Genomic DNA, 16,394 nt, shown 5'->3' with positions numbered 1-16,394 from the left:
ATTTTCCAAATTGAGTTTGACTCTCATTGATGGAGGTGGGTCTTGTATTTATCTGTTGCTTTCATTGGTTAATTAATAAAGAAAACTGCCTAGGCCCATTTGATCGGCCAACCCTTAGGTGGGCGGAGTAGACAGAACAAAATGCTGGGGAAAAAAAGCTGAGTCAGTGAGTCGCCATGATTCTCCCACTCCAGACAGACGCAGGCTAAGATCTCCCTGGTAAGCCACCTCATGGGGCTACACAAAATATCAGAAATGGGTTAGATCAATATGTAAGAGCTAGCCAATAAGAGGCTAAAACTAATGGGCCAAGCAGTGTTTAAAAAAATACAGTTTCCGTGTAACTATTTCGGGTAAAGCTAGCCGGGTGGCGGTGGGAAGCAGCGCCGCTGCTCTTATTTCAACATCTCATAAAGGCTTATTTTATAAAAAATGACAATAACAGCAAACTGCCTGGTTTATGTCTACTTAATAGTGAAGCTAATGTTGTTTTCCTATTAGACTGAAAGTTTGACTTTGCCATCTTATTAATAATACTAGCATTTGACCCTTAATGTTGCTTTTTCCGGTACAGATATATCACCCTTGCATTGTTTTCCAATAATTTGCAAATATTATCAATGGGGCAGATAAAGAAATAACCTTTATATGAAGTTATTTTTAAATGGTTTGTAAACTTTATGAACAAGATAAATAACAAATGTGATTTTATATAAAGTGATACAGGTATAGACGTTCTTCTGTATTTCACAAATTTACCATTTGTCTTAAAGGGATTTTTATGGGTTTGTAATCCAAAAGGGCCACACTGAAGGCAACAGTGTAGGCTGCTGTAAAAATAAACAAAGTAATATTTCATTAGAATACATTGTAAAATGCAGAATTATGCTTTTTTTTCAAATAAAGGGAAGCTTCCAGGGATGAGGAAGGGAAAGAAGAAAAGGAAGAGAGGATAGAGGAGTATAGAGTGAATGAATATTATATGTACATAAATATATGCATGTATGGAAATGTCATAATGAACCCCCGCATTTTGTATTGCTAATATACACTAATATAGCAATATTAAAAGATATCTTATGAAAGATAAGGCAAAAAGAATCTATTGTTAGGTGAAGTCATTTAACTTTTAAAATGAGATCAAGAAACATTGTCTCATGGATAGCTAGCTTCCTCCCATCAAAAACATTAATTTTCTTCAGAAACCCCTATGGTTCTAACTATAAAAAAGTGTTCACATTTGCCTCTTCTGTGCTGATAGTATGTAGTAAAATTATTAAAGTGCATTTTGAATTGATATGATTTATTTTAAAGGTCAAAAAGAAAACCCGCCTGCGATGGAAGATTCTGATGACTTAGCTCAGTCATCTGAAACAGCCTCAGAGTACGGCAGGTATTCTTGCCCTAATTATGAAGCTATATTAAAACTAATTGAGCATCTTAGCCTGGAATGCAAAGGTAAGCCCACTGCACCTAGAAGAGCAGCAGCTGTACACATTTCCTCACTGATGTGTCTCAGTACATGGCAGGGGCACAATGAGACTCATATACGGTTAGCCAGAAATGTTATTATTCCTACTGTATTTGCCTCAGTGTGAGTGATAGGCCTAGGATTTTAAAGCCACTATTTCTCTCTTGAGTGTTTACTATGATTAGGTCTGTCTACCAGGAAAACTTTGAAATGCTTTGGAATTGTTTCTCTGCTAACATCACCCATCTCTTGAGACCAAGATCTACTTCAGAACCCTAATCATTTGTTGTTAGCAATTAAGATACAGTCATGTCAACACCTTGCTTAAGATCCAACAATTGGTCTAATTTCATTTATACTGCATGCCTGTGTGTCTATCTTGTGCCTCAGAAGTTTGTCCTTGTAATGGAGCTTTTTCTTTCCTATATACACAAAGTATATCATTTGAAAATTTAGACATGTTGTTAGACATATTGACGTATGCTAAACACACATTTAGGCACCATATCAAGATAGCAACAGATCTAACCTCACAACAGTGTTTCCTTGTGTGCTTAAGAGCTCACAAAATCATTTCCATGTTTGTACCATCTTCCAATCCCTTCCTTCAGAAGCATAGAATTGTCAGTTTTAATCTTCCCCATGGATTGTAACACATATAACACAATTACATATAACACAGATCAGTAGCAATGCTTAGCATTTCTCCATGTCCAGGATAGGCTTCAAAGCTACTGAGAAACCCTGTCTCGAAAAACAAAAACAAAAACAAAACAAAACAAAAAAGCCAAGTTGTTTATTTGTCTGATTTTAGTTTTAGTTTGTTGTATATTTTCTCGATATCATTCCTTCATCAACTGTCTCCACTCCAGTTTTTGGGTTGTCTATGTATTCTCTTTATAGTATCTTTCTTAAATGTTGTGTTTTCTTTTATACTGGAGAATGAGCTCAGGGCCCCACACATTCTAGGCAAGCACTCTAACAGTGAACTACATCCCTAACATTAGTAAAGATATTTTGAATATTTATTTATTAAGTATACAATATTCTGTCTGCATATATGCCTGCAGGCCAGAAGAGGGCACCAGATCTCATTACAGATGGTTGTGAGCCACCATGTGGTTGCTGGGAATTGAACTCAGGACCTTTGGAAGAGAAGGCAATGCTCTTAACCACTGAGCTATCTCGCCAGCCCCAGTAAAGATATTTTGAAGAGCAAGAATTTAAATTTTTATAAAATCCAACTTATGTTTTGTTCAGTTATGGATTTTGATTTTGGGGCCATAGCTAATAATCTTCATCTAGCCCAGTCTTGGTTTAGAGGTTTTAGGTCCATTTTGAGTTTATTTTCATACACAGTGTAAGATTTGAGCCTGCGAATATACAGTTGTTCCTGATCCACATGTTGGAAAGTCTATCCTTTCTCCCCAGTGCTCTGATTGAGCCCCTCCAGGATAGCTTGTGCTTGCTTTTAAATGTTCAATATGTTCCTGTAGGTTCTGTTGTTTTCACTGATTTATTTGGCTTTCTTCATACTGGTGTCATACTGTTTTGATTACTATATGTTTGTTATATCGTAAATGGACTCTGTTCTTACAGGTTTTCAGGGTAATTTTATAGTCTAGGTGTTTTGCATTTCCATATAGCTTCACAATTTATTGATTGGTTTGTTTGCATTTCCATGAAGCTTTCTGGTTGATTTTTATCTGCACTTGCTTTTTTTTTTTTTTGGTTTTTCGAGACAAGGTTTCTCTATGGTTTTGGAGCCTGTCCTGGAACTAGCTCTTGTAGACCAGGCTGGTCTTGAACTCACAGAGATCCGCCTGCCTCTGCCTCCCAAGTGCTGGGATTAAAGGCGTGCGCCACCACCGCCTGGCTACTTGCTTTTATATAGTCATAAGGATTAAACAAGCCTTGAAAATATTCCTCAGTTCCCTAGCCATTGATGTCAATGTGAATTTTAGAATCATCTTGTCAATTAAAAATAATTGACAGTCAGGCAATGGTGGCGCACGCCTTTAATCCCAGCACTCGGGAGGCAGAGGCAGGCGAATCTCTGTGAGTTCGCAGCCTGATCTACAGAGCTAGTTCCAGGACAGGCTCCAAAGCCACAGAGAAACCCTGTCTCGAAAAAAAAAATTGACAATTTTAATTAAAAATAAGGATAAAAATAACCTGAGTTGTGGTCCTGCACTGGCCATTAGACTGCCAAGCATTAACATCTGAGCAGATCCTCAAGCAACTAAGCAATAGATTGCATTTATTTTCATGGATAACATTTTATATTTTCATGTTGCTAGAATTTCCATGTCTTTGTGCAATATATGTGTGTGTGTGTGTGGTCTGCCTATCTATCAGTCATATCTCTCTCTCTGTCTCTCTCTCTCTCTCTCTCTATATATATATATACACACACACACACACACACACACACACACACACATATGTATTCGTGCGTGTGGATATTTCTATATTGTATCAGTTTTATCTGCATTTTAGCTATCTTGATAAAATAATATTGTAAAATTTTGTAAAATAGCATTTTATTTTACTAACACATGGGAACATATCTTTACTTATATTTATAGGGCTTAGTATAGCATTTTAATACATATCATGATGTATAATTACCAAAACATAGCTTTTATATATCTATAACCTCAAGCTGTCATCACTTTTTAGCTGTGGGAACATTGAAAGTTCTGTCTACTAGCTATTGTGAAATAGTTAATGTTAAGCATAGTTGTCCTATCGTGTTATGTGGCAGTAAAAGTGATTCTTCTCACTCAGCTGCCTCGTCCCCTTTCCGAGGCCTATATTTGCTCAGTATGAGAATGCGTGAATGTGGCAACAGACTGTCCTTCATATGCAAAACGTACTTACCTATTCTATTCCTATGTTGGTGTCTCCCTGATTCAGATTCTGGTAGCCTATTAAAAATCCAAGACACAGTTCATTCATATAGAAGGTTAATAGAACTTAAGAATAGTCACTGCAAAGCACTTCTAGGAAAACTTGGAACTGTGGACAATGAAGTGAGTGGACTCCATAAGAAGCTATCAGACGCCGAACATGAAAAAATAAAGCAGGAACAAGAACTCTGCAATCTAAGGTATGACATCTCAATGTTAAAGATGTCTAAGGGTTAGGGGTTATGGCTTAGTGGTAGAATACTATGCCCAGCATGTGTAAGGCCCTAGGTTTTAATCCCCATAACTTCAACGGGGGGGGGGGGGATCAAATTTTGAGCTGGTTGTGGTAGTGTGTGTAATCCCAGCATTCGGGAAGCAGAAGCAATAAGTCTCAAATTCAAGGCCAAAGGCAGATAGGGAAACACTGCAGAGGAAGGAGAAGAAGAGAAGGAAGACAGGAGGGTGGGAAGGAGGAGGAGGGAATCGAGGAGGAAGGGGGGAACAGCAGAGGCAGCACACTTAATCTTGCGAACTATGTAAATTTTGGCATTGACACAAAAAATGAGCTATCACCTCAGAGGGAATAACAGTTTATTCTGGAGACAAATGTAAGTAACCATGGCCCCAAATACCAATATGGTCACAATTTATAAATTAAGGCATTTTTATTTATTCTTTTATCACGCAATACATCCTGACTGCAGCCTCTTCTCCCTCCACTCTTCCCAGTCCCCCTCCGACCTCCACCTCTCACAGATCCACCACTGCTCCTCTGTTTCCCTTTAGGAAAGAGCAGGTCTCCCGGGATGTCAGCTGAACATGGCACAACAAGACACAATCAGACTAGGCACAGACTCTCATATTAAGGCTGGATGAGGCAACTCACTGAGAGGAAAAGAGTCCCAAGGGCAGGCAAAAGAGTCAGAGACACCCCCACTTCGACTGGTGTCAGATATGCAAAGCAGAGAAGTATCTGCTATAGACCACGATGCTGTCTGCTAACATTCTTAGCCTTCGGGTTAAGTCTAATGGTATCTTTTAAAAAGGCTCTCACTGGGTAGTCAGAGATGTTCGCTCAAACAGAGGACAATACATGGTTGTTTAGGAAGTGAAAGATATCCCATGATAACTGTGGTCTGCAACCTTCTAGCGTTCCACAGTTTCAGAATAAGTCAGCCAGATGTGGCTTTGGGAGGGGAGCTTCAGGTCAGAGTTCATCTTTTGGGCAAGAGGCACATTTTGTGCTAAAAGACATAAATGTTATTTTATGTTCTATTGTACTAGGAAGGCTCATTCCCAAAATCAGCTAGAGATGAGGCTGAGCTAAGAGAAATGCAGAGAGAGAGAGAGAGAGAGAGAGAGAGAGAGAGAGAGAGAGAGAGAGAGAGAGAGAGAGAGCTGGTAAAGTCATTAAGAAAGAAATCCCCAGTTTATACTACATAATGTTTTTGGGTATTAGATTGATACTGGCTTCAAAGAAGGATTTTGGGAGTATTCCTCTGCTTCTTTATTTTGAAGGATTGGTTCTAGATCTTCTTTGATTTTTGTTTGTTTGTTTGTTTGTTTTTCAAGTGTTGGGATTAAAGGTGTGTGCCACCACCACTGCCTGGCTAGATCTTTGAAGGCCTGGTTGAATTCTGCTGTGAACACATCTGGTCCTGAATTTTTCTTAGCTGGAAGGCTTTTATTACTATTTCAATTTCCTCATTTTTTTTGGTCATGTTGGTGTTGTTGACTTCTTTTTTATTTAATTTTGGCTGAATCTAGAAAATCACTCATTTCTTTTAGATTTTCCAACTTCATAGAGTACATGTTATTAAAATATTCCAGTATAATATTCTGAATTTCTTTAGAGTCTGTTGTAATATTTCCATTCATTTCTGACTGTTAATTTGCGTCTTCTCTTTTCTGTCTGTCTGTCTGTCTGTCTGTCTGTCTTTTTGTTAGTTGAGCCAAGGGTCTGTCAGTTTTGTTTATTTTCTCAAAGGACTAGCTCTTAGATTTGGTGATTCTTTGTATTGTCTTCTGTGTTTTTATTTCATTAATTTCAGCTCTGATTCTTATTGTTTCTTGCCATGAACTGGGTTTGGATTTGATTTGTTTTTGTTTTTCCACCTCTTTTTGTTACATCATTAAGCTATTTATTTGCACTCTAATTTTTTTTAATGTAGACACTTAGAGCTATAAATTTCCCTGTATGGGAGGGTACCCTGCCCTCTCTTAGGACAGGAGGGGGAGAGGAGAGGGTGAGTGGGGGAGCAGGAGGGAAGTGGGAGGAGGGGAGGAAGTGGAAATTTTGATTGGTATTATTTATAAAGTAATAAAAAAAGAAAAATAGCCGGGCGGTGGTGGCGCATGCCTTTAATCCCAGCACTCGGGAGGCAGAGGCAGGCGGATCTCTGTGAGTTCGAGGCCAGCCTGGTCTACAAGAGCTAGTTCCAGGACAGGAACCAAAAGCTACGAAGAAACCCTGTCTCAAAAAATCCAAATAATAATAATAATATGACTTAAAAAAATAAATAAATTTTCCTGTATGACTGCTTATAATGTGTCCCCCGAGGTTTTCATTTTCACTCAGTCCCAGAAAGTATTTTTTATTTCTTTCTTGATTTCTTCTTTGACACATTCATTGTTTCATAATAATAATAATATAATTAACATCCACGGGTGTGTGTATTTACTAGAGGTGTATTGTTTTTGTTTTGTTTTGCTGTCAACTTTAAGATTATTGCACTCTGGTAAGATAAGGTATAAGCAGTGATTTCAATCTTTAGGAATATGTAAGTATTTGTTTGTGTCACAGTATGGTCTGCTTTATAAAAACATCTGTGTACTGCTGGCGTGAATGTGAATTCTTTGGTGTTTGGACAGAATATGCTGTAGATATCTGTTAAGTTCTTCTGATGTGTGAAGGCAATTAATTTTGATGTTTTCTGTTTTTGTTTTGTCCAGGCAACCTGTACATTGGAGAAAGTGGGATACTGAAATCACCTACTATTGATGTTAATCTGTGTCTTCCAGTTGTTGATATTTTCTGAGATTGGGTACCCCAGAGTCTGGTGCATATCTGCTTAGAATAGTAATGTCTTCCTGCTTATATGTTCCCTTGATTTGGATAAACTTCCTAAACTTTTTACCTCTTCTGATTCATTTCATTTGAAGATATTTTGTCAGATATTAGGATAGTGACACCTTCTTGCTTCCTGGTCCCATTTCCTTAGAGTACTTCGGTCCAGTCTTTCACCCTGTCTTTAAAGGCAATACCTGTCTTTAAAATTAAGCTGTGTTTCTTTTCTTCTTCTTTTTTTCTTTTTTGCATTTCCTCTTTTTTTTTTAAAGGTTTATTTATAATGTTGACAGTATTCTGCTGGCAAGCCAGAAGAAGGCACCAGATCTCATTACAGAAGGTTGTGAGCCACCATGTGGTTGCTGAGAATTGAACTCAGGACTTCTGGAAGAACTGCCAGTGCTCTTAACTACTGAGCCATCTCTCCAGCCCCCTAAGCTGTGTTTCTTATAGGCAGCAGATAGGTGGGTTTTGTTTCTTGATCCATTCAGTCAGTCTGTGTCTTTTGATTGGAGAATTGCGGCCATTGCTATTTCAATGTGTGTTAGTTGTGATCATGTTGTTGATTTTTGGTCTTGTTTGTATTCTCGGCATGTTTTTATGTTTTAGCAGTTACCACTTTGTATTCCTTTTCACAGTCTCTCTCCTGTGTTCATTCTCTTCAGCCTGAAATAATGCTTTCTATATTTTCTTCAGGCTTGGATTTTTGGATATACATTTTTATAGGGAGATGATGTTGTGGAAAGTTTTGCTTTTCTCTTCAATCATAGTAGATAGTTTTCATAAATATATTAGTCTACATTTTTGTCATTGGGTTTTAGGACTTGGCGTGCATTGCTCTAGACTCTTTAGGCTAAAAAAGTTTTCATAGAGAAATTAGCTGTATTCTAATCGATTTTCATTTATATCTGACTTGCATTTTTTTTCCTCCTGTATCTTTCAGTACTCTTTCTTTGTTACTTACTGTTTTAATAATGGTATGCTGTGGGGGATTTTCTTTCTGGTCTTGTCTATATTATGTTCTGTGTGCTTCTTATATTCATATGGGTGTGGTTTTTCTTGTTTATGTACATTTTCTTCTATGAGCTTATTTAATACATGCTTTATGCCACTGACTTGGGATTCGTCTCCCTCAACTATGCCTATAATTCAAAAGCTTTTTCCTGTGCTTTTAATTTTCTCATGTTTGTTGCTTATTTGGTTTCGATCCTCTATTTTATCCTCCAGACCTGATACTCTGTCTCCCACTTGATTCCTTCTATTTGCTAGGCTTTCCTTTGAGTTCTCTAGTTGAGCTACTGAGTTCTCAGTTCCATCTTCATTTCTACTTGATTCTCTTCAGTGTTTGTTTCTTTATTTAGTTCTGCTTTCAAGTCCTGATTGCCCACCTCATTTCCATCAGCCTTCTATGTTGGTGTTTCTTGGACGCCACTTAAGCTCTTTCTCCCTGATTTCACTGAACAGTTTCTTTGTGTTTTCTTTAAACTGCTTGGATTCTCTGAGGAGGTTTATACTTTTTCTTTTAATTTCTGTGTCCTGGAGTTCATCCAGGTAAGTTTCATGGGCAAACATTTCTACAGCACTGGTGGATTTTGGAGAGGAGATACCAGCTTGATCTTTCCTATTGTTAGCATTCCTTAGGTGAGATCTGGGAATGTAGGCTTCCTTTCTCAGTCTTAATTTTGTCGTGGATGGAGCAGTGCTGGGTAGAGAGAAGATGCTGAAGCAGGCTTGCATCTAGAGATTGGAAATGGCCGCCAGGTAGGCAGAGGAGACTGGCCTGGTACACAGGACATACTTCTTGTTCCAAGCTGAGAGTGTGGGGATAGATAGGTCTGAACGGCAAAGTTGGCCATGACCTGGGAGAGTTGTGTTGTGTGTCAGTTGGGCATGGAGGATACTGAACCAAGCCTAGAGCTCCTCTGCAGTGAAGGCAGCGAAGGCCTGACTAGGCTGGTACACTCATTGTGGGAAACGGTAAAGGGTGTGGATGAAGAGGCCAGTGGTCCTCACCAGGACAGAGCCTGGAGGAGGACATGGGTAGTCTGCACGTGGCATGGGGTTGTGAAGGCCACAGGAATGATACAGACTGAGTCTTGGTGGAAGCCTAGGTGTTGACTGCAGTACAGGAGGAGGTTGTGGGACTAGGTCAGGTTGTGGGATTGAGGACCCTGTGGAAGCCTAAAGGTCTCCACTGCCAGGCAGGGGCTGTCAGACTTGGCTAGGGCACTGGTTGGAGGACGCAGGCTCTCTCTGGCATGATGTGGCAGACAGGTATTGGGGGGTACTCACCAGGCTAGACCCTGGAGGAGGATGTGGAAATTGGTATGGAGTGGGGTGGTATAGGCAACACAAAGAGTTCTGGGAGTGGATCTCAGTAGGTTTTTTTCCTTTGATCAATCCTGATGGTTTGATTCTTCAGTATTTAAATAAGCGTTGTTACTTTCTATGTACTTGCATTAGTCACTTTTTGTTGCTGTGACAACATAGAGCATCCCATAAGGAATTATTACTATTATAGAGCATGGCTACTTTCTTCAGTAGGCATCCTTTTGAGAATGATCCTGTAGAGCAGTCATCTCCATTGGGAACAGTTTACTCCTTAGCTCTTCTTATGAACACAAGATCTTTACTCCTGGGGTGCTCTGTTGCACTCCTTCTCTTTGACACAGTAAGGTGGCAGCCTGACCCAGGAGAGAGATTAGGAGGACAGATTGAGACATGTATCTGAGTGGGAAGGCCAGTTCATCTCCAGAGCCAGTTTTTTGGTGAGGCAGTTTATCAATATAACGTGTTTGAGAATGTGTGTGCATGTATGTGCGTGTGTGTGTGCATGTGTGCATGTATATGCATGTGTGAGTGCGTGCATGTGTGCACGTCTGTGCATGCGTCCATGGGTGCATGTGTGTGTGTGGCATTTACTTCTGTGTAGAATTCAAGTCAATGGTTTACATTGACTAGGAAATTTGCTGTGGAGTCCAGTGAAAAGTGGCTACGCCCAAAGCACCTCCTTCTTATGACCTACATAAAATTGTTCAAACAAGTCATGAGTTCTGTGTTGTGCGTTGCAAAAAGGCTGACAAGGGACAGAGAGCATCTCATCTCCCCCTTTTGGTGTGCTACAAGACACAGAACCCTTGACTTGGGTTCCTTTCTGATCGCTTTAAATTTTGTAAGGTGGCAACTGTGTGTCACTCTGTACTTATAAGTATGTCACCTTGGTGAAGGTCACAGCACCCTCTGACTTTGTTGGTGTCTGACTTGATATTGTCCCTGACTTGTCTTGAGGGAGCCAATTGCTTGAAAACCTATACCCAGTTTGTGTGTGTTTGAAAATGGAGGCATGACGTCAGAAGGGGCAACAGTAAGTAAGAGTCTTCAGAGAAGGGTTCAAAAATACTCTAGAACATAGACACTTTAGGATAAAATTAAATAAATGATGAGCCCAGCAAACTAACATTTCTAACAAAATGCATTCCTAACATAAGCATTTTTAAACTGCAGGTTTGCTTTAAAACAAGAGGAGGAGAAGAGAAAAAATGCTGACTGGGTTTATGAAAAAATGAAGGCTCAGCTAAGAGAAAAAGAAGAGCAGTATAATAAAGAAGTTAAAATGAAGCAAAAGCTTGAAATACGCGTTAGAGAACTGGATGTGGAGTTGAAGGCTGCAAGAAATAGTCTTAATAAAGTGAGTTAATCAGGTACAAATAAAATTTGGTTTTGTTTTTATCAATATTGCTTATACCTTTGGATATATTCAATATAAACATACACAATCATATGTTACTCACATATGGGACATGATCTGAGAAATACATATTGATCTGCAGTCATCAAAAGTGTGCAGTCATGCAAGTATAACCCATCTAACTCATCACCCAGGCAATGCAGTCTCAGCCTTATGGCGTCCTTGAGTTGAATGGAGACTTCCTTGGCACTCTCTATGCTTACTAGGGAGGCTTGGGTCATGCAAACTCAGCTGTGTTCAAAGCCACCCTCAGCCAATGGCTTCCAAGTTCATTGTTTCATGTCCACAAAGAATAAGGAAATGTGAACACAGAAAAATAAACAAAATACAGATTCATTAAGGAAAATTGAGAATGAATTCACCAGACTAGGACAGGCTCCAAAAGAGAAACACCATCGTGCTGCTCTGATTGATTGTGTTGCCCTTGTCTTTCATGGGTTCTATAGAGAGAATTCAGTGGAGCCTGATAGGCTCTCCAGGAATTGGTCTTTCTGTGCACATAATGGGTCCGGCTAATGAGAAGTCTCTATGCCCTGTGCATGCTGTCTTGGCTCTACCTAAGAACTTTTATTCAGACAGGGAAGGGGTCACATGTGATATATGACTAGCTGGTGATTGACCATGGGTCCTGCCCACACGACCAAAGGGCAGCTAGCTCCTGTCTCATTACGGGACCACTGTGTTTTCTTATGTGGTAAATGACAGTATTATTTAGGTTCTAAATAAAAAGTGTCGTGAGAGTGCTGGAAGTTGTCTAGGGGATTGACAAGCCCATTCCCTGGGATGAACAAAGAACTGAGTGAGCATCTAAGAAAAAGCAAAAGACCAAACAATAGAGAAAGCAAGAAAGCCAAAGTAACCCCTTGGGATGGGAGGGTCCCTAAGGCTGGGAGTCTGCTAAATCGGCTCTGGATTGGATATTCTCTAGGGCCTCTAAGTCCTCCCTGTTCCCCTATTGATCAAAGTCCAAGTAGACGGTCTTGGACTTCCATGGCAATTTTATGAAGTGCTAGCTAGCGGTCTGAGAACCTTCGTTGTGTTTGCGCCTTTCCTGCTCCAGTATCATCTTCAAGTATCTTCAGACTGACATTCTTGAACTCGTCTGTAGCCTAAAATGACCTTAAACTCCTAATCCTCCTGGTTCTGCCCACTGGAGTTCTTGCATCACCAGCATCTGCCGCAATTTCTGATTTTACAGTGTGTTCTGAACGGAACCCAGGGCCTCATGCAAGCACCCTGCCACCTGAGCTGTGTTCCCAGCACCAAGTTTTGTTTTTACTGCTGAAAAAGCTGGCTATCATTTATGTGATCAAATGATGACTAATTCATGTGGGAGGCAGGTTCTTGAGGATTTGATCCACTCTTTGAACATTTTTTCAAAGTTTGTCTCTTAATATGGTTTTAACTTGTCACGGGGTATAAGAATAAATCCTTCTCTAAATGTGTCTAGGCTATAGAGGAACGGAATGACATTGAGAGGCAGCTTTTGCAAGAACAGAATGCCAGAATCCTGCAGGACCAGATTCTGGCAAATCACCTCCACAAACAAAAGGAGCTAAAAATGGCACAAGAGAAAATTAGTTCTCAGGTACTGTCTTCAGTCTCTTCTGTTTTAGATTTTAGTCTCTGTATATGTATTTGTATATGTGCATAGCTTTTAAAAACAATTAATGGACTCGTAAAAAGTACAGAACACTTTTCAAAATTCTATGTGGATATACTTACTAATACACAATTTGATATGGGAATGGCTTTTTCAGAAAGTTGGATAAAGTAATGTTAATTCAAGTCCAACTGTTTACAATACAGTAATGAAATTCACAGTAGCCTTGTCTAAATGTTCATTCATGTGCAATTTTAGGCATCATAGAGTAATGTCTTTTACAGTGGTCTCATTCATAAGGATTCATTTTTACATGGTCACAAAAGCCTTGTTGATAACAATGTTTCAATCATCTGTGTTGGGACTGTGTTTTCTCCCTCTTGATCTGTTAGTGGACAGATCTGCTTATTTGTCCCAACATTTGATAAGGAGGAAAAGCACAGCCAGGAGAGATCATATTTCTGATGAGTAACAGTTCCCTCCAAATCTGTATTTCAGCACAAAGAGCTTTTGACAGCGATGATACACTGTAGTGTAGACAGAGAACCCTGTTACCGCTAAGTCTCACCCAGAACAAACGCTTTGGTTTCTGTGCTGTGATTTCTACAGTGTGGTGGCTGGAGCCCAGGTGTTTGCTGCACAGTTTTTCTCACAGTGAGACAGGTCTCTAAGCTCAGAGCTGGACCTGACATTTCAAGATAACATTATAGAAAGGCCTTTATACCCTTCTCCAAAGATATTTAAAGGATGTGAAAGATAAGGCATTTCTCTTTCATTTTAAGCGTATTTTGAAGCACATAAATAGTAGGAACAAGTTTAATACTTAATATTCAAAGTAAATCAATGAGAAATTATATAGATTTTGTCATTGGAGCGTTAAAAAGCAACTTTATTTAGATATAACAGATGTAATACTAAATAGTTTATACATTTAACATAGAATTCACTGTTTCTTAATATACACACAGAGTTTCATAACTACTTCCAGCATCACAAGCAATTTTAAACTGTTTTCATTACTTTGAAAAAGAAACCATACACTTTTCATCTGGGAAACCTCTAGTGACGGGTCCCTCCTCCCTTGTCTTCTGTGCTAGAAACCCATCAGTCTGTTCCTTGTCTCCTTAATGGCCCAGATAGAGTCCTTTCTGTGTGTCTTATTTCTCTTAAAATAATGCAACTTATGTAATTTCAAGTGTCAGTCCTTTTCCTTCTGTTTATTGTGTATCTGTGCCACTTAGCACTCACCAGCTGAGAGATGTCAAGGCTCCACTTGCTGGCTGTCTCAGTTGCTTCTCTTTTGCTGGGAAGAGACACTATGACTAGAGCAACTTACAGAAGAAAGGCTTTATTGGGGCTTACAGTTTTAGAGGCTGATTCCATGACCATCCTGTTGGGGGGCATGGCAGTAGACATGGTGCTGAAGTAGTTGAGAGCTTGCATGCCTATCTATGAGAAGAAAGCAGAGAAAGACACACACACACGAGAGAGAGAGAGAGAGAGAGAGAGAGAGAGAGAGAGAGAGACAGACAGACAGACAGACAGACAGACAGACAGACAGACAGACAAACTAGGAATAGCGTGTTTCCTAATCTTTCCCAAACAGTTCTGCCAACTGGAGACCAGACATTTAAATATATGAGCCATTGTCACTCAAACCACCACCCTGGCTGTTCCTGAAAATGCTGCCGAGAACTCTCATTTATGGAGTACAATATGTCATCTCCCTACTACTGGATTTTATTCTAGAGTTTCCTAGGCTGCTTTGATCATTTCTCTTCTTTTGCTCTTGCTGACCAATTATGTGCATTTGCTTGGGAGCACAAGGTCTCATGTTGCAGCCAAGATGAACTGAAGCACAATATATAGGCTGGGTAGGCCTGGAACTTGTGATTCTCCTGTCCCATCCCCCCAAACGCTTGGATTCCAGGCATACATAAGCCACCACACAAAGCTAGATGTCTCGCTGTTAAATAAGTGTAAATATGTGCACTTAACAGTTGTTAGGTTAAGATGAACTCTTCCAGTCTAAGTCAGCAGACTACACAGGTGCCTGCACAGCCATATTTATTGTGGCATTATTCACAGCAATCAATTTAATGAACCAACTTAGATGTCCATCAACAGATCAGCAGATAACGGGAAAAATGGCATGCTGTACTGTAGAATTTTATTATGCCATAAAAGAACAAAATTATATATATATACACACATATATATATTTATTTATATGGTAGATATGAATACCATGTAAGTGATAAGAAGACAATTTAGGGAAATGAAGGAGCTATCCTAGCCTAAAGGGGAATGAGAAAGGCAGAAAAGGACAGTGTTGCCTGGGGTTAAATATAGTTAAAGTTTATGATATATACAGATGAAAATGTATTTTTGAAACTTGCCACTATGTACAGTGAAATATGCTAATAAATAAAAGAAAAAATTACATTCTTTATATTATTATTATTTATTATTTAAGACACTGACATAATTAGGCTCTCATTTTAAATAGGCTATATAATTAAATATAAAATTAATAGCATTCACTTTAACAGTGCAGAATTGTTTTGCATTTTCTCACTATGGATAAAGAATGAGAATCACCATCATTCTTTATTATGCAGTTGGAGCTGGAATTTATGGTTGTATAATAATTTGCCACCTAAATTGCTCTGGATTCAGATTTTCTGATGGCCATCATTCCATATAGTCTTCAGTATTCATCAGAGCGCACACGAAAGCCTCCCGTCATGAACAGTGACTGGGAATGAATTGCTTCAGGACTTCTACTGCAGTCCAATGTTTTCAGCACTGGCTCCTGCCTGCCTCTTATGGCCATGACAGTCGCACAGTCCTCAACCCAAGAGGCAGCGTTTGCCTTGGGTTTCATCATCACTGCCCACCAAGGAGTCCAGAGAACAGACGGGCTGTAAATATTGATAAGTGGGCAAAGGTTCAATAGGTTAGTGATATTAATGGCTTCGTGGGGTTTTCAGAACGTACTCTGGACCTCCTAGTCCCCATTTGTTACAGTCTCTAGAAGGAAAGAATGATTAGTTCACTTCACATAGGTTATTTCATCCACTGGCATGCCTCTGGTTAAGAACACCAAGTCCTAGTAAGCATAAAGTATAATAAAAATGCCCATGACAGTATAATTTATACTATCAGCCTATTGAAGTTCTTTATGTATATCCTGTCATTTAACCTTCCTAAATGTCCAGTGAATTCTGTACTTTTATTGTGTCCATTACAGAGAAGAAGCAGAAATAGAAAGATAACTTACCTGGGACCACATAGCTAGTGATGATTGAATCTGGGCTTTAACCCAGTATTTAGACTTGTGCGCAGACACCGAATGTATTGTTCAGATTACTATGATGATTGGAACTGCCACAGTCATTTATATATGTATGGACATTTCAGATCACACTTGAGGGAGTCCTTGGAACACAACAGTTTAAATTTTCACCATGGGGAATGTATTGTTTTCCTCTATGTTATCAATTTTGTTGTTTTTAGTGTTGTTATGGCTTGAAAGCAAAATGTCTCCTACAGGCACATGTGTTTAAATACTTGGTCTGTTGTAGTAAGTT

At 39.3% G+C, this 16,394-nt stretch overlaps 1 protein-coding gene across 1 annotated transcript in view; it reads left to right on the top strand.

The window, feature by feature from the left end:
• Positions 1-16,394, top strand: part of LOC130866055 (ankyrin repeat domain-containing protein 26-like) — a 68,327-nt gene that overhangs the window by 17,618 nt on the left and 34,315 nt on the right. The window contains exons 2-5 of the mRNA XM_057757303.1: positions 1,315-1,458; positions 4,391-4,583; positions 10,955-11,138; positions 12,649-12,786. Of these exons, the coding sequence (XP_057613286.1) occupies positions 1,315-1,458; positions 4,391-4,583; positions 10,955-11,138; positions 12,649-12,786 (659 nt within the window). The remainder of the gene's footprint in view (positions 1-1,314; positions 1,459-4,390; positions 4,584-10,954; positions 11,139-12,648; positions 12,787-16,394) is intronic.

The sequence above is a fragment of the Chionomys nivalis genome, chromosome 24, assembly GCF_950005125.1.
Source record: "Chionomys nivalis chromosome 24, mChiNiv1.1, whole genome shotgun sequence".
NCBI lineage: Eukaryota > Metazoa > Chordata > Mammalia > Rodentia > Cricetidae > Chionomys > Chionomys nivalis.
Note: the sequence above shows the minus strand (reverse complement) of the source record. Positions and strands in the feature narration are given on the sequence as shown.